The sequence below is a fragment of the Xiphophorus maculatus genome, chromosome 17 (assembly GCF_002775205.1).
Source record: "Xiphophorus maculatus strain JP 163 A chromosome 17, X_maculatus-5.0-male, whole genome shotgun sequence".
In the NCBI taxonomy this organism is placed as follows: domain Eukaryota; kingdom Metazoa; phylum Chordata; class Actinopteri; order Cyprinodontiformes; family Poeciliidae; genus Xiphophorus; species Xiphophorus maculatus.
The window spans coordinates 14,648,586-14,668,144 of NC_036459.1; the positions used below are offsets into that span (position 1 = coordinate 14,648,586).

At 42.5% G+C, this 19,559-nt stretch overlaps 4 protein-coding genes across 9 annotated transcripts in view; 1 reads left to right on the forward strand and 3 right to left on the reverse strand.

Annotated features, from left to right (window-relative positions):
* celsr1 (cadherin EGF LAG seven-pass G-type receptor 1) overlaps positions 1 to 5,392 on the reverse strand; it is an 85,823-nt gene extending 80,431 nt beyond the window's left edge. For all 4 annotated transcript variants that reach the window (XM_023350668.1, XM_023350667.1, XM_023350665.1 and 1 more), the window contains exon 1: positions 1,714 to 5,392. In XM_023350668.1, coding sequence (XP_023206436.1) covers positions 1,714 to 5,212 — 3,499 coding nt within the window. In that variant the 5' untranslated portion in view covers positions 5,213 to 5,392. The remainder of the gene's footprint in view (positions 1 to 1,713) is intronic.
* A 2,809-nt stretch (positions 5,393 to 8,201) lies between these two features.
* On the reverse strand, positions 8,202 to 12,756 carry trmu (tRNA 5-methylaminomethyl-2-thiouridylate methyltransferase). Of its 3 annotated transcripts, none has more exons than XM_023350669.1 (11): positions 12,572 to 12,756; positions 12,242 to 12,407; positions 12,050 to 12,156; positions 11,324 to 11,446; positions 11,023 to 11,195; positions 10,883 to 10,936; positions 10,703 to 10,730; positions 10,518 to 10,618; positions 9,005 to 9,149; positions 8,844 to 8,926; positions 8,202 to 8,748 (listed from the first exon to the last, which is right to left on the reverse strand). In XM_023350669.1, exons 1-11 carry the CDS (start codon positions 12,651 to 12,653, stop codon positions 8,599 to 8,601), a joined length of 1,212 nt encoding a protein of 403 aa, XP_023206437.1. In that variant the 5' UTR covers positions 12,654 to 12,756; the 3' UTR covers positions 8,202 to 8,598. The 3 variants fall into 3 exon arrangements, with proteins under 3 accessions (XP_023206437.1, XP_005801275.1, XP_023206438.1); XM_005801218.3 differs by having other exon boundaries at positions 10,703 to 10,769; XM_023350670.1 differs by lacking the exon at positions 8,844 to 8,926 and having other exon boundaries at positions 10,703 to 10,769.
* A 768-nt stretch (positions 12,757 to 13,524) lies between these two features.
* On the forward strand, positions 13,525 to 16,660 carry LOC102227422 (phenylserine dehydratase). The gene is made up of 6 exons (XM_014469574.2): positions 13,525 to 13,738; positions 13,828 to 14,009; positions 14,097 to 14,227; positions 14,404 to 14,552; positions 14,658 to 14,747; positions 15,988 to 16,660. The coding sequence occupies exons 1-6, from the start codon at positions 13,540 to 13,542 to the stop codon at positions 16,227 to 16,229; spliced, it is 993 nt and encodes a 330-aa protein (XP_014325060.2). The 5' UTR covers positions 13,525 to 13,539; the 3' UTR covers positions 16,230 to 16,660.
* A 347-nt stretch (positions 16,661 to 17,007) lies between these two features.
* tprkb (TP53RK binding protein) lies at positions 17,008 to 18,580 on the reverse strand. The gene is made up of 4 exons (XM_005801184.3): positions 18,335 to 18,580; positions 18,063 to 18,185; positions 17,638 to 17,814; positions 17,008 to 17,324 (listed from the first exon to the last, which is right to left on the reverse strand). Exons 1-4 carry the CDS (start codon positions 18,473 to 18,475, stop codon positions 17,238 to 17,240), a joined length of 528 nt encoding a protein of 175 aa, XP_005801241.1. The 5' UTR covers positions 18,476 to 18,580; the 3' UTR covers positions 17,008 to 17,237.
* Between the last annotated feature and the right edge of the window lie 979 nt (positions 18,581 to 19,559).

Below are 19,559 nucleotides of genomic sequence, written 5' to 3' on the forward strand. Positions count from 1 at the left end.
AATTCTTGACCAAGGCAGCTAGAGGGAACTCAATTCAAAAGATTTCAGAACACATTTGGTGTCTAGTCTCTTAGAGCTTGTTAAAATCCTGATTGCATAAAAGTCCCCTTGGGCTTTCCTCTCCCTGGACACCTGGGTCAAGAGGTCAAAGCATCAAGTAATAATTACTAAGCACTTGACATCAGAGTGAACCCTAAAAAAGTTAACGTTAGGATGTCTCCTTAGTGTCTCATGCACATCTGTTAAATTGCGCAGAAACACATGCTTACTTCTAAAGAGGTGATACAGCAAAGGGGTTCAAGCCCCCCCACAGGGACAATCAAGAGGCCCCTGTTGTCAAGGATACACCAAAGCTCGTTCGGCTGGTTATTGACAAGCATGAATCAGGAGGCCCTGAATGAGGGCTATAAGGCTTATAACCTGGTGAGTAGCTTGCCTAGGATGCTCTGAGGGTCAACTGCCATAAAGCACTCAGAAAGAGAGCCAATCTACCTTTTTTCCTAAGACAAAAAGTGTGGGTCAATCAGAAAAAATTACTGTTAGACAAAAAGAGTGGACCTCGAGTGAAAGTCACAAAATGGTCTACGGGGTCAGTTCATTATTATGCCAATGGTTTTGTCCCAAACCTAGACATGGAAAACCAGGAGAAAATATCCGCCAGCACATTTCTAGCTTTAGAAAATGCGACAGGAAATGTAGGTTTCCCTAACGCACCCTGGACTGGAGCAGTTTCCCAGTTTATTACGCACATTTAATATACTGGCATTCCTGTCCTTAGAAACATGACAGGGTGACACAGTGAGAGAAAGATGAATGAACAGCTTTAGTTGTGTTGAATTGTTTGCCTATTTCTGTGCTGTGTGAGAGCAAGTCAAGGTGAAAGAAGGAGAGTGAGAAAATAGAAGAAAAGAAAAAAGGGGGATGTTAAAGCAATCAGCTGCCAGTGGGTGACAGGTTAGCTACTCTATGTATCTGCCTTATTAATGTTAGCGATTTTCTGCCATAGTGAGTCCAGCTGGTTAAAGTGAGAATGCCCAAGTACCTGCATCTCACTAATCTTTAACTTTAAAGAACAAAGTCTGCTTCTGTCTTAGAAAAAAAAGATACTTAGAGTAAATTCTTTCTACATGACCTTGCAGGAAGAATGCCTAAAGATCAGAACCCATGTTCCAGACACTTCTTTCAACTTTAGCTCAAAAAACCAGTGCAAGAAAGTATGCAAAGCAAGTCCTTTGTTGCATCTGCGAACAACTTGCCACAAGATGTCCATTAAACTCCCCCCCTGCAGTGCTTCTGCAGAAGACCAAAAAATGAGGGAAATAAATCCTTGGCATACTTGAGCTCCTTCTTTCGACACCAAACCACATGAGTGCAAAAACAAAGCAGCTCAGCTACAAGAGTAGCCCCAGATAATAGCACCTTGTTTTTATTACCCAAACCAACCACTTGCACACAATGGATTCATCACCCAGAAAGCAGCACAACCGGATCCAGCACAGAGCCTGCAGCCAACACTTTAACTGATCCTGCACTCAATGCTACACCTGAAACTTGCCACTTCTCCTGTTCAACAGAAAAGGATGTTTGAGCCCTGCAGAGTTTTTCACGCAACATTTCCATTATTGTTTGGAAATACTGACCCAACATAAACCCAACTTTATAAGCAGTGATTTTAGCAAGAAGTAGAACTGAAACAATGAGGCATTTACTCACCTGAGACAGAAATGGTCATGGGGGCTTCCAGAGCCCTGTCATTATCCAGATCCCTGCTCAGTCTCAGATCCCCAGTGTCTTCATTCAACAGCAGCAAATTGAGGTCATTTCCAGATTCAAACTTGTAACGCAGCTTATCCGACACATCTGGATCATGGGCTGGTACCTTTCCAATAATTCCAGTTGGAAAACTGTTGGACTTGTTGGTGACATAGTTGTTGAAGATGATCTCAAAGTTCTGCAGTACAGGTACGTTGTCATTCATGTCCACTAGCCGGATGTGTACTGTAGCCCGGCTCACCAATGGGGCTGAGGTGGCCTGGACCACAATGATGTATTCTGTTTTGGTCTCGTAGTCCAGGTCTGTGAGCGCGATGAGGTCGCCGTTAAAAATGTCGAGCTGAAAAACTTCTGGAATATTTCCTTCCACAATCTGGTACATAATCTGAGCATTGGTGCCCTCGTCTGGGTCGGTGGCAGTGATTTGGGCAACAACGGACCCCACTTGGCTGTTTTCCTCCACATAAATAAAAAGCTCATCCTTCTCAAACACCGGAGCGTTGTCGTTTATGTCTAGGACTGAAATATTAACAGAAACAACTGCCTTCAGAGGAGGAAGCCCTCTATCCACAGCTAACGCCTTCAGGTTGTAAAAAGCAACGTTCTCGCGGTCCAGTTTGCGAGCAGTTCGAATTATTCCAGAATATGTTTCAATGGTGAAATCGCCTTCTCCGTCTTCTCCACCCTGAAAGGTGTAACTCACCCTTCCATTGGAGTCAGAATCTCTGTCTGACGCAACAATCTGGAGAACACTGGTTTGGATAGGTGCATCTTCAAGTACACTGCCCTTGTATACATCTTTGTTAAAGATGGGAGCATTGTCATTAGCATCCTCAATTCTAATCTCCACATAAGTGGTATCAGATTTCTGAGGGATGCCATTGTCTCTGGCAATGATGGCTAAAGTGTAGGACGCTTGGTGTTCATAGTCGATCTCCATCTGTGTTGTGATTACACCAGTATCGGGGTCTATCTTAAATTGTGGAACATTATCTTCCATGACATACGTGATGCGAGCGTTCTCCCCCGTGTCATCATCCGTTGCAGTGATCATAGTCACAAAAGAGCCTATAGGCTTTTCCTCACCAAGAAGCACCTGCAGGTTGCCACTGGTCTGAAAAACAGGCCGGTGTGTATTTGCGTCCGACACGTTGATGAAAATCTGAGCCGTGTCGTAGAGTGTCCCATCGCTCGCCATGACCGTCAGGACGTACTGCCGCTCTTGCTTGTAGTCCAGGGGAAGGGCCAGGGTGATGAGGCCCCCACCACTCTGGCTGGTGATGGAAAAGCGGTTTCTGGTGTTTCCACTGAAGATCTGATAAGTCACCACGCTGTTAATGTCCCTGTCCACAGCTGTCACGGTCAGCACACTGGTCCCCACAACGGCATCTTCATTGATCTTTAAAGAGTATGTCTTTTCAGTAAATGCCGGGACGTTGTCATTCACGTCCAGCACCATGATGCTTACGATGGCTGATGAAGACATAGCAGGACTCCCATGATCTCTTGCCACAACGCCAAAGGTGTAGAAGTCAGTAGTCTCCCTGTCCAGTTCTTCACCAACTGTAATCCAGCCGGTGCTGTTGTTGATGGTGAACGGGAAACCAGGTGTTGTGTCAGTGAGCCGGTATTCCAGACGAGCGTTTTCTCCTGAATCGCCATCTATTGCTTGAATGTGAATAACAGAATAACCGAGGGGAACATTTTCCAACACAGTGGCCTGGAAAGGAGTGCTGACAAACATAGGAGCATTGTCGTTGATGTCCACCACACGCACCACTACCATTCCAGTGTTATTCATCAATGGGGGCCTGCCACCATCGTAAGCTTTGATCCTTAGATTATACTCCCGAATCATCTCATAGTCCAGAGGGTTGATGACATTAATCTCACCCTTTTCGGAGTTTATGTAGAACTGGCCTTTAATGTTGCCGCTGATGATGCTGTACTGAACTTTGGCGTTATTCCCCTCGTCTTTGTCAGTCGCTTCCACTTGTATAACTTTAGTGTTGACAGCAACGTTCTCTGGGACCTGTACCTCGTACCGCTTCTCGCTAAACTGGGGATAGTTGTCATTTTCATCCTCCACAGTGATCTGAACTGTGGCAGTGGCGGTCAGAGGATGAGGGTCCTTGCCCTGGTCATCAGCCTCAACGATCAGCTTGTATTGGGCTCGGGTCTCCCTGTCAGGCCGCTCCCTGATCCTCACCAAGCCGTTCCGGGAGTCGATCTCAAACACAGAGTTGATACCGTCTTCATTGACAATTTTATAAACCATATTGGCGTTGGAGGGGGCATCACCATCAGTGGCACGTATGGTCATCACCTCAAAGCCAACCTCCACATTCTCCCTGATGTTGATTTTGTAATTTTTTTGCTCAAACACGGGCCTGTGGTCATTTTTGTCACTAACTGTGATGGTCAGGATAGAACTGGTCGATCTTTTTGGGGTGCCATTGTCAGTTGCAAAAACTAAGAAAACATGTGTGTCCATTAGTTCTCTATCAAGCTGCTGAATGGTCGATACGCTCCCCGTCTTTGCATCTATTCGAAAGTAATTATCAGACCTCTTGTCTTGAGGAGACTTCATGCTGTACTCCAGCCTCCCTGCCTCGCCATCATCCGGATCAACTGCTTTTAGGTTGATGACATGTGTGTATGGGGGCTCATTCTCAGGGACAGACACCTGATAGGTGGAGATCTGGAACCGCGGACCTGAGTTAACCTGACGCTTCCCCCTGTGGATCAGTTTGCCAGACTTTCTGTGGGTACTTTCATGTTGTGACAGAGTCAAACTCAGCTGCACAGACAGCCTGCTGCCTGGAGAGCCATGCAGGGTGCAGTGCAAATCCACCTTTTCTTTGTGTTCAAGGCACAAGTCGTTGACCAGGAACAAATCTCCATGCATGAACGCAGCAACAAAGTCATTTCCAACACATTTAGAATTTAAAAGGGTTACACTTTGCGTGGATGCTGGCAAAAGTTTCTTTACATTCAATAACAATTTACCTGCGAGTAAACAGGAAGCTGACCTCACTTTCAAAACGTGTTCAATGTGAATGTCCGGCTCAGTCTTTCTCTTGTACTTAATAAAACAGTTCTGTCCGTGGACAAACACGTTAAAATGCGTCAGGGTCGCGTCCCCGGACGTTGAGGAACCTGCTCTGAAATAAACAGGCGCTGGGTTCCTCGGCGTGTGCGCGCACTGAATCCTGCGGGACAGGCGGATCACCCCGCTGCGCTTCCCAACTTGGAAAAGCGTCTGGATGAAGTTGGGAGATAAAGTCCTGTCGATGTTATACGTCCAACCAGGTCCCAGAGACAGGTTTGCCAAAATGCTCCCGGGCTGTAAAGTCTCCGAAAGGTGCATCTCCAAACATCCCGCAAGCGGCACCGCGAGCAGGACACAGATCCAAATCCGACACATCGCCGGCTCCATGCCCGGATACCTGCCAGATCCCAGTCAGGTTCACCGAAAGGGCTCCAGTAATGGCTTAACTCTCCCTCTCCCAACACCGCATTTTGCTTTTATCCCTCATTGTGGAGTTTTAACGCTCGGTATCCATGGTGTCAGCGTATCCAGAGCGCGCGGCTGCTGCGTGAGGCCAACTGAGTTTAAAATGAGTACAAAATGGCTCCGTGGATCTCCTCCTCCACTACCTCCTCCCCTCTTCCTCCTCAACTTATTTCCATAAACCTGCTGCGTTCCCCCGAGTGGGGGCTTTTCTTTTTCTGATGGAGATTTGCCGCTGGCAGGATGACCAATGAGCACAAGAGCATTGTTTAAAAAATAAAATTCCGTTCGCGTCTTTTGCAGAAGTTTTGTGCAGCTATAAAAGTGAAAAAGTATCATTACTGAGAAGTTTTCAGAGTGCGCTTCAGGACTGCATCTGTCTTCTGAGCCACAGAGCCGGCCCGAGACACAAGCGAACCAAGCAGCACTTAAATTCTCACTGAATGTATTTCTCAGAAGTTTATCAAGAGTTAGTTTAGGCTTAAAGAGTCTTGCCGGTGGTGTAGATAGTCTTCACTAACAAATGTTCATTGACAATAAATATAGAACGTAGTGTGGATGCTGCGTGAGTTTACAATCCAAAATTTGCAAACCAAACTGAAGAAACACAAATGTCTGCTTCCTGTATAGTTGGATAAATCACATTACAACAGGTGCAAGATTGGAACAGATCAGCTGGTCAGTAACTTTAAATCAACTCAGTCTCTAGATTTCAAATTTGAAAATGATTTTACATCGTTAAAGATTTCAGGGAATTGATAAATACAATATTTGCAATCATACTGCTAATGAGGTTCATTAAGAATGATTCTGCTTTGACATCACATGTGGCTAGTTTCATTTAATTTAATATACTTTAAACTTTTAAGTGTTCATAAGAACTGAGAAATATAATAGTAGTAATAATAGTCAAGTTTTTAAAGAAACTTGACTATTTCTTTAATTTGCTGTGCTAGTTTCTAAATGTATAAATTTGACACACTTCAGAATTTTTATTAAATATTTTATACAACATAAACCTACAGTGGTAGCTACATCACTGACCTACATAGTTGTGATTATGCTGAGTTTGTCAATAATTGGAATGCTGTTTAATTTGCTCTGACACTTTAGATAGAAGTTTAAAATTACGGAAAATTTTATTTCTAAAAAGTTCCGCTTTGTCTTAAAATTTACAATATTCTTGTAATCACACTTAGAAATGTATCAAAACATGAACATTTCCGTAAATTTTAATTACTTCAAAATAACTGATTCTCATGTTAAAACAAATATAGGTTTGATAATCATTTCGAACACGAAAGAGATGACCAAGGTACGCACGTTATGTTAAAACTCACAATTTAGCATTTTTATTTGAATGTATTGTCTGTTGCTGCGTTGGGGACACATTTCATCCACACTGGTGTTACAAATAAATCCTAGAATAAAACTGACAACTTTCCGTGACAAGAACAGAGGATCAGTGGCGCCACCATGGGGTGGAAGAGGTCAACGACGCCCCAGGCTAGACTGGATTATATGCATAATATACATTTTTATCCACTGATAAAAATGTACATTATATTAAAAGGGAAAAGGACTAGCACCGCTGGTTTAATCATTAATGTTTATACTTTTACACAACTCCCTCCTGGCTCTGCTCTGAAATAAAACCAGGATCACATATTTGGGTCAAAGATTTTTAAAATAATGAAGACTTAGGGTAACTTAATTATAGTTTGCTTTATTCGATTTCTGCAGTTTTGTAAAGAGTCTTTGTGTTTTTCTTAGTGACGGATTAATAATAGAAAAAAAAATCTCTAAAATTGCATTAAAAATAGAATGCGCTCTTGTCAAACTAAAGTTTCAGTTGGGAATCTTGTGTCACAGCCCCCCCTTGTGGTTTGATGGACTAATGCATACAAAAAGTAGAAAGGGGGAAAAAAAAGACAGTTAGTTTCCAAGCAGGATAACTTGCGTCTTCGGAACAGGAACCGGGTTACCCCGTCAACATTCAGTTTTATTGAGTCATTTTTATGAGCTCCGTTTGTTACATCTGTGACATCGCAGAAAGAAACACTACCATGAAAGTGAGCAGATTACAGGCCAATTGACTGGACGTTTTTCTAAAATGCCAAAAACTTATTTTAGAGCCAAAAACTTATTTTAGAGCCAAAAAGGACAGAAATTTACAGTTCAGATTTAACAGAACATTTCATACAAACATCCCGATCTGTATCTCACTTTAAATCTACAATTAAAATGAAACCGTTTCACTTGGTACCAAAGAGAGATGAGGACAAAAAAGGAGAATCTAGTGGTGGAATAACTAAGTACACCCCAAGGTTTAATTGCTTTAAAACACTTTCACAGATAATACGTTGCAGCGATAATTTTATGTCCAATCCTTTCTTTCTGATTACATCTTGGTTTAAGTTTTTTTTTTTTTAGGTTTATGGATATTTGTTCTGGAGTGGTTTCAGATAGTTGCTTTGCTTTACGACCTATTTCAAGACACATAACTTCACATTATACAACAGCATATAGAGGAGTTCATAAGCAACTCAGTGACCGAAAGGCACCAAAGTCCTGTGAATTAAAAGCATATCTATATGTATATCGCCAATCCACCATCACCGTGCTTTATTAGTGGTGCAGTGCTTCCATCAAACAAAACGACTGCAACCTACCATCTCTAACTCGGACGACGTGACGTTTCCTCCCAGGATGGGTTCCGTCGCGCCCTCCGTGTGCTGCAGGTCTCCAGATCCGGAGGAGGCGCCTCAGCCCACCAGCATCACTAAGCCACCGCCGTGCTTTGCTGCAGGCGCGGTGTACCCTTCGACGCGGCTGGTCTGCATGCGAAAATGCTGGACTTTTTCCATCGGCAAATAATTTGCAGAACTTCACTGTTTCGAGTTGTAGTCCCATCATGATATTTTTTAAAATTAACTTTATACATTTTTAATACATTTACACAAGATTATACAATTTTAGAATAAATATAAAGTGGACCGCCTGTCCACTTTATATTTCATCTGTGTCCTTTTAGAAGTCAGTAGTAGTGTATGGTCTAGAAACGTATTATTTTTTCTCAGTAAACCATCTTATTACTATAAAGACTCCATTTTGATGTAAGGATACAGATGATTTATCGAAGCACCTAGCAGCAAAACGTAACTCTTTCCTCCTACTGTTTTATCCTTGGATAATAAACACCACTGAGACCGAAAGGTTGAGTAAAATCACTATAAACATCTCCTCGTGCTACCTAATGTACCAGACAGGCAGATCCAAGACGGTCGCACTCGGAGCACTGATCTCTGATCTCAGCCAGCTGGATCGGGGATCGGCTCGTTGTTCTGCTGCCGGTTCGCCACTAGCCTTTCGCGTCCCTTCTGCAGCGTGAATTCGCTGGGCCCCAGCTGGATGATCTTGCCGCTGCCCAGGCATTCGTCGCCTTTGTAGAGAACTGCAAACTGAGGCAGGGACAGAGCCAGCGACTGGAGTTAAAGACCTGCTTCATGAAGTCAACATTGGAGGGAAAGTCTTGGAGTGGTGCTTGACTCGATACCTGTCCGGGCGTCAGCGCTCTGACCGGCTGAGAGAGAGAAATCCACAACGAACCGTCCATGTTCAGAGTCACGGTGCAGGGAACTGCAGGGGGAGAACGTTCAGAGTGAGTCTGCCTCGCTTTGCCGTCACCTTAAGTGGCTCTGAGGCGGCCAGACTCACTGAGCGCCATCTGGTGGATGAAGCGGAAGTGGCACTCCATCATCTGGGTCCTGACCAGCTCCGCGGGTGGGTCCGAGGCGATCCAGTGGAAGCGGTCGGTCCGCGCCGTGTCACGGAAGAGAGCTGGGTGATTGGTGGTCGGAGCCTGAAACAGGAGGCGTTTAATATACGTTTTTGTGGCATTGCACCAATATGAACATTTTGGCAGATATTAACATTGCTGTTGTGACCGATAACCAATATTTACCGATGTTATATTTATTTCGACCACCACTGCTTTAGTTAAACTCCCCATAATTCTTGGCTGCATCACTATCATGGTCACATGACCAAAAAAAAACTAAAACCACATGACCAACCTCTTCGCATTCCCCACCAGAAACAAATGACAACAGAATGGAAATTGTTGTATTTCATGTTGTATTTCAAGAAAATACAAGAAGAGTTGTAGAGCTCCAATACTGGTATTTATCAGACAGATAGATTATCAGTATTTATCTGTCTGATAAATGCCGATATCTGTCTGTACAGATACCGACATGTTAAAAAATGACTAATATTGGCCTGTACCAATGCTAGTGATAATATATTGTGAAGCCCTACATTTTTGGTATGCTGGGCAGGGTAATGTAGAATACAGAGGCTCCCAAAGGTGTTCATACATATTTATATTCAATTCAAAAATAATGTATTTATTCCAAAGGAAAGTAGATGTTGTCGTAACTCATAAGGCTCTATGATAGCAGTCAGTCTTGCGACAAATATCGAGACGCCTCTGACTGAAGACTGCTGGTGTATGACTGTCTCATGACACACTAACTGCTCGATATCCGGGCAGTAGAGACAATATTCCACAGTAACATGTCCTGGATGTCACCAACAGTTGTTAGCAAGGACTGCTAATCCACCTCATTTGCTTTTGCCATTCCTCTTTAAATCTCTGCCTGGCTGTATGGTTAGAAAACAAACTAATCTGGGATTTGGGGTCGATGTGGGGTTGTAGTTTAAGCATTATTTGAGCTTTGGAGACACTAATCAACTGCTTTCGTTAGTGAAACTAATATCTTGTTGCAATAGTATGTATGCCAAACTACATACCATATCTGTAAATGTATCTTTATAAAAGTTTACAATGATTTTGCAATGTTTTGTTTTGGTCTAACTAGGGCTGAATAATAGATCAATAACTATCTACATCGCGATTGATCAAAATCATAGGTAATACAATTCTAATAGAATATTCAATGATTTGACTGAATTCTGATACAGAAACGCACAGCATTCTGGGGGATGTAGTCAGAGGAAAGACTTTAGCTTCTCAACCTCTCACGTCTAGCGAAGAAACGCCGGCAGCGTCAACCAACTTATTCCATTTGGGTCACCTAGCAACAAAATACTTGTATTGTGATACATTTTTTCAGCCATATCATCCAGCTGTAGGGCTGTCACATAAAATCTGAGTACAATTCCATAAAACAGAGGTGGAAAAAAAAAGAAAAAAAGATGTTCTCACCACAAAAACATCGCCGGTGACAATATCTTTATCGACCACAAACCAGGCATCCTTCTGGCCACCTATCCTCGCCCGCTGGCCCAGGGTCAGCGTAAACCAACCTGTAGAAGAACCACAAGCAGGAGACAAGAACACTAAGACTTTTTTAACGAAAAGGCTTTGCATAATAACTATGATAATCAGACCTTTATGCGTTCCTTTCACCGTCCCGTCCTCAATAGACACAAAGTTCCCAGGTTTAGGCTCCAGATACTGACAGGTAAAACAAAACTGTAGCGGATTATCACTTTTTCACCATACAAATGTTAGAAATCAGAGACAGAGAACAAAACGAAGGGGGGGGGAAAAAAAGACTTGCATTTCACCTCTAAAATGAAGTTTTCAAAATTTCTCTCTCCAATGAAGCAAATGCCCATGCTCTGTAAGAATAGAGGTCTTAAGGTTCAGACTGAGTATAACAAGTAGAGCTCAATGACTAATTGGACACGTCTATTTTTCCTTATACCTCTTTCTTTTTTAACACGTGGTGAAACCCTGCTTCAGCAGCCATCTTTTTCACAAACTCCTTAGTGAGTCCGGCGAGTGGGAAGAGGGTTTGCCGTAAGGCGTCCTGCAAGATTTGGCTGAGGAAGAAAGTCTGGTCTTTGGCCAGGTCGGCTCCTTTGCACAGCTTCACGGCTGAAGGGAAGAAATCCGGGAGAAGAACCCCCCCCCAAAAAAGCACAGGAGAGTTACAGCGCGTTGGACACGAACAAATGTGCTGGAAAGAGAGATGGGTTTGACTGAAAACGGAGCCGAACGCTTACGGTTTCTGATCTCGAATCGATCCCTGAACAGTGTGGTGGGTCGGGTCGTGTGCGACTGCTGGAAAACTTCCTCATCTTCCTGGGATGTCCTAGCGTAATGACCGGTTGCCATGGCGTCGGCACCTGAAGCAGAAGCAAAGCGCACCAGTTTACGCGCAAAACAAGTAAAGCAGGTTGTCAGCCAATCAGAACAAGGTCTTTGTGAAAACCTATTGGATCATCTAGCAGGAAGGAGAAATTTCAGCAGGATATTAGGACTTAATAAATGCCATAAAAGTGATCCAACATTGCCAAAAATTGCACTGACTTAATACAAACAAAATAACACCTATCCTTTTAGTTATTATTAAGCATTTACACCGCCACTGCACTGAAAATATAAATTAAAACAGAACAAAAAAAACTCAAACCAACAAATAAATAATAAACTGGGTTTTCAAATAATAAACAACTTTGCTAACATCTTAATTTTATTATTGTGTAAGTACGAGCAAGTGAAGGCAGTGGTTTAAAAATAATACACATGTTATTAGCTCCCCAGTTGATTATTCATATAAAAAACTGGACATTTTTAACAGAATATAGGCATTTTGTAACTGCATGCCTATATTCTAGTAATTAGCAGGTTTTTAATGCCGGTTTTGATATGCTGCTCACTTATTTGACAGCAGGCACATGTTAGAAGCCACAAAGATTCAAAATATGTTATTCTAAAAGCATACGTACCTAAAGTGTGGATGGCGTACTTGTGGAAATGGTTGAATTTGATGTGTTTGTTGCAGAGTATATCGGGGTTTGGCGTCCTGCCCTTTTCGTATTCCTTCAGCAGGTTGCTGCAAATACATTGGGGACAACTGAAACTCAGGAACATAGGTGACATTAGCTGCAAATGGCTTCTTTTAAGGACAAGTAAGGTACCTAAATACGTCGTGCCAGTATTCTTTGACATAGGACACCTGGTGGAAAGGGATGTCCAGAGTCTGGCACACTCTGTAGGCGTCGTCACAATCCCTCTCTGTGCTGCAGACTCCACTCTCGTCCAGAGAGTCCCAGTTCTTCATGAACACCCCTGTCACATTGTAGCCTTCGAGTGGCAGACACCCACAACAACCGTCAGCACTTTAAGAAGCACATTTAGGAACAACAGACAAACGTCTGCCGAGTTTGCAGCAAGGAAACAAACACACGGCTACTTTGGGGTAACTGAAGTGGTGTTTTAAACCGTTTAGTTTCCCAAGAATGTCTCACCTCTTCTCTTTAATAGCAGAGCTGCCACAGAGCTGTCAACTCCACCCGACATGGCGCACACGACGTGTCTTACAAGCCCCATGTCGTTTCCAACAAATATATACAACTTTATTCATTTAAAACTTGCGTAACTACAAAAACGTGAGCTAACGCCTCTCAACATGTTCAGGTCCGTCGCGAAATTACGTCCGACGTCTTAGTTCCGGTCAGAACAGGGACAACAGGGGCCGGGGGAGAAAAAAAAAAAACACGGTCCAACGTCCGTACATCGAGACATATCGTTTGCAGAACGAAATAGCAACTAATATTAGCAATAAGGTAAGTGTAAAGTATGCCGAACTTAATGCGCAAAGTATTTGCTTATTTTAGGTGTTTTTCAAAGTGAGATCTGTACATCAATTTCTGTCTTGGATTCATTGTTTGAAAGTATCCAGAACAAGAAGTTTTTTTTTATATTTGCAACATTTTTTTTTGCAGCTAATAACAAGCCATAGGTTTATAATATATCAATCAACCAGGGTTTATTTGCACTTTCCATGCAAACAAGCATGACACCAAGTACGTCCCACGCTGGAAATGGTCAAAGTAAATAAAATGAAAATAGACAAATAAAATAATTTACTGAGGATAAATTATTGAGGAAATAAAAAAATAAATGGAAAAACAAACTATAATACATAACAAATTACTAACACAGAAATGAAAAATACTAAAAACATCAAAATATCTGTCATACAATGTAAGATCATTTCAAATGCAGCACAATGACACAGATAAAAACATACGATTTGCTGAAAGCCTTTATGGGAGAGCAGCAATGCAATTAATACATTGAATGCTTTTTCCAAGACACATAGATATCATATATTTTCCATTCATTCAAATTATCTCTACTTTGTCTGTTAAAGGAAAAATAAATGGGCAAGGTTAAATAATACCAGGTTGAATTTTTTTAAAGTACGTTGCACATGTTTTTGTTGGTTCTGCAGATGAGTGACGTGTCTACGGACGCCGTCACCCTGGAACTGCTGAGAGAAGCCAGGGAGACGGTGAGGAACAGCCCCCTGGGTGTCCTCAACACCCCCATGATCCCCTGGTGCCAGACAACGCTGCCATTGAGCGTCAGCTGCAACGTCCACATCAAGCTGGAAAACATGCAGAAAACCGGTCAGTGGGGGAGCTGCACTCTCTCGATCCCACGTCTGACCCTTCCATCCCCCTCCACCCACTTGATATTCCTCGTTTCTGATTGACAGGGTCCTTTAAAATCAGAGGAGTGGCCAATCAATTCTCCAGAAGACCGAGCGGTGGCCATTTTGTGACCATGTCAGCGGGGAACTATGGGAAGTCCTTCGCCTACGCCTCGAAACACTACGGCTCCAAGGGGAAGGTGGTCATGCCAGAAACGGCCCCGGAGTCCAGGGCCACCCTTATCCAGGTTGGACTGGAAAAACCATAAATGAAACGTTCCATCATACCTGATATAAAGGTTGTAAAGGGATCTATTTCTGAATTTATTCCTCAGACTTTTGGGGTGGAAGTAGAGCGAGTTCCCGGGTCCTCTCTGATGAGTGCGGTGAACCGGTGCGTTCAGGAGGACAACATGACCTTCCTGCACTCCTACGACGACCTGGATCTAATAGCCGGACACGCCAGGTTCTCCCAACTTAAACAAAACCTTGACTTTTTTTTTCTCCCCCTTACCCTATACATTTATTTCAATTTAGCAAGAAAATTTCACCGAGTAGCAAAAACGGGCGAGGTGGAAGGAAACGGGACACGTGCTTTTCAACTGGCTCTCATTTCTAAAACGAGAATCTGTGCGTGCGCAGCCTGGGCCTGGAGCTGCTGGAGGCGGTGCCGGACCCGGACGTGGTGGTGGTCTGCTGCGGTGGGGGCGGCCTGCTCGCCGGGGTTGCTGCTGCCGTCAAGCTCTCGGGGTGCGACACGACCAGGATCTACGGCGTGGAACCAGAAGGAGGTGAAGTGAAACTGAAAATCGGCCGCCCAAGTGCGGAAACAGATCATCGGCGTAGAGCTTGTTTATACCGAGTGTCTGTGTGTGTCTGTGTGTGTTTGCCACCAGCCTGTACGATGTACCAAAGCTTTATTGAGAAGAAGCCGGTGTGGATGGATACACACAGCATCGCCTCTGGCCTTGCACCTCCTTCTGCAGGTTAGTCCTCCTCTATGCTGGCATGTAGGAACTGATTGTGAAAACGTTTCCCTTTCCACAGGTATTCACATCACATGGACTCATCAAGTTTAGTCCTTTTACACCCAAAACCTTCTGGCATCTTAAAGAGATTTAATTTTCTAGTCAACCTAAAGTAGTGCTTGCTTTCTTACTGAACCCCATTTAACTTGATACCTTGAAATAAAAGCCATGTTTTTTTTAATCCACTTATCAGTGGAGCACGCATTTATATATTCAGTCTCACTTTAGTTCATTGCGCCTAAATAAAATTTGGTCCAACCAGTAGAGTTGTACATATTTCTCATGTAAAACTCTAGACTGTTCCAGATTTTTTAATTGTTTAGCCTCATTATCTTGTGTGTGGATAAATAAAAAGGAAGGAAAGACTGGAAGCCAATGAGGAAGTACCCAAATAGAACTAGAGGAGAAAAGGAAGGACACAAGCGTGAAAATTAAAAAAGAAAAACAAAGAATGAACTGGCACATGAGGAAGTAAAAAAAGACAGAAGGAAGGAATAAAGAGATAAAAGGAAGTTAAGAAAGAAAATAGAAAAATACAAGAGAGAAAAAAAACAGAAAATGACAGGAAGGAAGGAAACAATGAACGGAAGAGGAGAAATGAAATGTAGAAGGAAGAAAGAAATTATGAAATGAAGAAAGGAAAGAGAACAATGCAAATGATATAAGGAAAGAACAGAAAAACACAAGAAAGGAACAAAGAAACAACTGATACAGCGAAGGAAGGAAGGATGAAATGTAGGAGACAAGGGTGGAAAGAAAAACAAAAAGGGAAAGAAGGAGGAAAGTAGTTGTTACAAAGGCTCAGTAGTGAAAGAACAAAAAGCAAGACTGAAGAATGAATGGTGGACAGATGGACGGACACAGCGAAGTAGAAAAGGGCAAAAGGAGGAAAGGAAAAACAAATCAGGAAGGTCCTGAGCCGTATGCAACAAAATTTCGTTCTGTATACACCCTGTGCATGCAAAATGACAATAAAGTCAGTCTAAGTCTAAGAAAGAAAGACAACATTTAGGCGACTGGACAAAGATCAAAGCTGGAAATGCAAACATTTTTCCATCCTCCTATTTTCTCCTTCCATGTCTAACCAGACCAGGAAAATACTAAAAACCGACTCCAGACCAGGTAGAAACCTCGAGCCAGTCGCCAGGCGAATGCGTTCAATATGGCGTGGTAACCGCGGCGCTGCTCTGCTCCACAGGCCGGCTGCCCTTTGAGCTGTGTCGGCTCTACGTGGAGCAGATCGTCCTGGTGAGCGACGACGAGATCAGGGCGGCCGTCTCCGCCCTCTACCGAGCCGGGCTGGTGGTCGAGCCGTCGGGTTCCGCCGCCTTCGCCGCGCTCGTCAGCGACAAGATTCCCGACCTGGAGGGGAAGACCGCCGTGTGCGTCCTCAGCGGAGGGAACGTCGGAAAAGACGAGCTGGCCAACTTTCCGGACTAAGACGCTCCGACTTGATTTTTGGATAAATCTGAAAGCCGTTCCTTCACATTTTTTCCTCAATTCAAAAGGGAAATGTTTTTCTTTTTTCTTTTTTTATTTGTCTTTAGTCTTTTAACACAAATCTTGGAACTAACACTGAAAACCAGCATCATAAATTTAGAGCAGATGTAGTTGTTGACAAAATTAGCTTGGTTAAATTGATTACATTGTTTATGAAGTGACTTTTTTTTACTGAGTACCAGCACAAATCACTAGTCAAAGACAAAGACACTGAATCTGGAAAATATTAAGAGATTTTTCTAGACATTTGGGCTTCAAGCTAGTTCAAAATTCGCAGAGTAGTTTTTAGCTTTTGTGGAGTAATTCTGTTTATGATTGCAAAGCCGATAAACGCAAGATTCAAAATAAATCTACGATTTCTGAAAAAAAAAAAAAAAAACGTTACATATTCTTTACTTTGTTTGGCTTTGGGAAATGTAAGAGAGCCGGCTCAATTGGCGTGCGTGATTCAGCAGCTATAACCTTTAAATATGGAACCCATGGAAAAAAAATAAAAAATAGACAGACGGAAGTAATTAAAGATAGATTCATTTTTCTTTTTGTATATCTAATGCAAGTCACGTTGAGCCAGACATGGTCACGGACATCAAAATGTACTTTTCATCTTTTCACATAAACATGAAAGGGCAAAAAAACATCCTTAAGCGACGTTAGAAGGTTTCAACCGAATTTAACACAGGACTCGGATCTCAAAACAGTTCAAAAAGAAGCAGAGAAAGACTGGAAACAGGATCATTTTTAATGATTTCATATTTAAATTCCCCCCCCACAAACTGGCTCCAGAAAACAGAACTGAATAAAAACGAGTGAACTGTGACACAATCTACTGAACCCGGGAGAGTACACAGTCATAAACAGTATCGAAAATATAAAAAATAATCCTAAAGACATTTCTGTGATGAAAAGAGCAGATTTTCATTCCCGTGGCGCTGTTGTGTCTGTAGGTGCTTACATGACGTCTTTTATGGCCATTCTACACACGACGGCGTCCAGCAGACTGCCGCATGTCTCCTCCTGAGGCGTGACTTTGTACAGCTGTAACGGAGACACAAAGGAGCAAATGCGTTCAGGACACACGGCAGCATTTTCCGGCTGAAATAATAAGCAAGAGCTGCTCTGAAAATCTCGGCTGGATAAGATCCAAGCTTGTGCATCCAATTTGTGGTTTCTAATGCATCATTAAAAGACCCAAAATATTACTTACGCACCTTTAGAGTGTATATATAAAGCATTGATAGCTGTAAGCTTGTTTAACATGACAGACATGTTCCACCTTATGCTTTGAATCCAGTTGGTGAGCCTCTGGTTGCTAAAATACGCAGAGATTCCATACATTTTAGATCATTACCTTTCTGATCCTCTCCAAGTCTGACAGTGAGGAAACCTGGTCCACTGGAAGCTGCTGTCCGTCCACCACGGCCGTGACGTCCGCCACGGCCTGCAGCTCGTCTTTGCCGTGAACCACCACCACCAGGACCGAGTCGTCTCTGTCGGAGAGCCCAAATCTTTTGAAGGCCTCTGAGATCTGCATCGATGAAGACGTTAAACAAAGGCTGGGAAAACGCCGCCGCTTTGCCTTCTAACCGATTTTTGTTGCATTACAACCAAACAGTCTAGTTGACCAATGGTTTACAGGCCACTTTTACAACAACGTGCAACACGTGTTGGTCCATAAACTTCCATTGAACTGTGCTGATGTATGGGGTTGAGACGTGACAAAATTTGAACAAGTTCAAGTACAGTGGTTGGACATTTTAGTTCAAACGTACGCACATTGTTAGTCGGTGACAAGCTGAAAATGATTTCCGAGTTGAGACTTCTGGTCTTCATCTTTCCAATGGAGTGCAAATGAAAAGCTTTATTGGCAGCAACCAGCACTTGGAAAGGATCCACCAGCTGTAAATGCACACAAAGTTGGATTTTACATCCCAGACACTATCAAACCCACAAGCATGAACAAAGACGAGACAGTTATCATTTTTCAAATGGCATAAGTTGAATATGTCGACAGAATTGAAAGCAGCAATAATATAAAAGTGGCTCACCATTGTCGGGTTGATGAGGGCGCCGTTTATTTTTCCCTCCACCGCTTTCTGCCTCAGTTCTGCGGCGTTTTTCACGCTTTTGAAAAGCACTTGCGTCACCCTGGTGTCGGGGTAAAGCTCCAGCGTTTGCGTAAGTTTCATGCTTAAAATTCATATGTATGCACGAATTGAACAATTTTTTATCTGCTACAGCATAGGCACTGCGCTTCTTCACGTCAGACACATGAAGGGGGAACCATAATACAGTAACACAGCTCGGAACAAAATGTCGTGAGCAGAAGACGCCTATTACATATACCACAGATACATATTTAGTAAACTCGTACAATAAATGATACAACATAAAATACGTATTAATATTTTTATATAGCTGGGTAATTTAAGTGTTTGGTGCAACAAACGTGTAGTAGAGGCCGCACTTGCTTAATGCCATGTAGTAACGATTCGTGAGCTCGTCCGCCATATTGTGAGTGGCGACATGAATAAAAGAAACACAACGGGTTTCTTTATTTCGGCCTAAGTATTCGCCGGAATACAAAAAAAAAGAAAAAAGAAAGAAAATGAAAATTTGATTACTTTAGTACAGATTATTTTGAATCATTTTGATAAAAATTTGCACAGTTTTCAAATGAATATCACAGCAACACAAATTCAGTGTGCTTAAAATGCATCCCAAACCATTGCCACTGCATTCCATTTTGTTACTTATATTATTTAAACAGCATCTTACCTAATTGTGTCTAAAATGTTTACAAGGAAAATATTTTTTTAACCAAATCCACCATACTGGATATAAATATCACTATTACCTTACATTGTTCAAATAGAGATACTGCAGTGGTTTACCAAGTTTTATGAGAATAAAAATGTGATTTGAAACGTTTTTCTTCGTCTCAACTTGTGATTTTGTTTTTATGTTATACATTTATTTTTTTTTAAATAGCAGAATTTTCACAGATTTATTTTTGTATCTGTGCGATAGCAGTTTTTTGGTTTTTTTTTTTACAAGTTAGCCAGATAAAAGATATCACTTTTTGCCAAGTGATATCTTACTTTCACTTTAGTCAGTCTTTGAATAATTACTTTTTACGTCAGTTTATACTGAAGCAATGCTACTCTTATTTTACGTAAAGTCACGCTGCATCCACTCACAATGTGGCGTCGACGTTGAGCGAAGAGCAAGGCAGTCGGAACCACTGGTTGTAAAAGTGTTTCCACCCGAGCT

What these genes read in the sequence shown, in the direction of transcription:
- trmu (XM_005801218.3), bottom strand. Translation starts at nt 12,653, where the DNA reads ATGGGGCTTGTAAGACACGTCGTGTGCGCCATGTCGGGTGGAGTTGAC. An exon ending in CATCCACCAGATGGCGCTCA is followed by an intron (nt 8,927 to 9,004) that starts GTGAGTCTGGCC and finishes CTCCCCCTGCAG; the next exon opens with TTCCCTGCACCGTGACTCTG. An exon ending in GAGCGCTGACGCCCGGACAG is followed by an intron (nt 8,749 to 8,843) that starts GTATCGAGTCAA and finishes TCCCTGCCTCAG; the next exon opens with TTTGCAGTTCTCTACAAAGG.
- LOC102227422 (XM_014469574.2), top strand. Translation starts at nt 13,540, where the DNA reads ATGTTTTTGTTGGTTCTGCAGATGAGTGACGTGTCTACGGACGCCGTC. An exon ending in CCAGGGCCACCCTTATCCAG is followed by an intron (nt 14,010 to 14,096) that starts GTTGGACTGGAA and finishes TTTATTCCTCAG; the next exon opens with ACTTTTGGGGTGGAAGTAGA. An exon ending in CGGCGTGGAACCAGAAGGAG is followed by an intron (nt 14,553 to 14,657) that starts GTGAAGTGAAAC and finishes GTTTGCCACCAG; the next exon opens with CCTGTACGATGTACCAAAGC.
- tprkb (XM_005801184.3), bottom strand. Translation starts at nt 18,475, where the DNA reads ATGAAACTTACGCAAACGCTGGAGCTTTACCCCGACACCAGGGTGACG. An exon ending in CCCTCATCAACCCGACAATG is followed by an intron (nt 18,186 to 18,334) that starts GTGAGCCACTTT and finishes GTGCATTTACAG; the next exon opens with CTGGTGGATCCTTTCCAAGT. An exon ending in GCTTGTCACCGACTAACAAT is followed by an intron (nt 17,815 to 18,062) that starts GTGCGTACGTTT and finishes TCATCGATGCAG; the next exon opens with ATCTCAGAGGCCTTCAAAAG.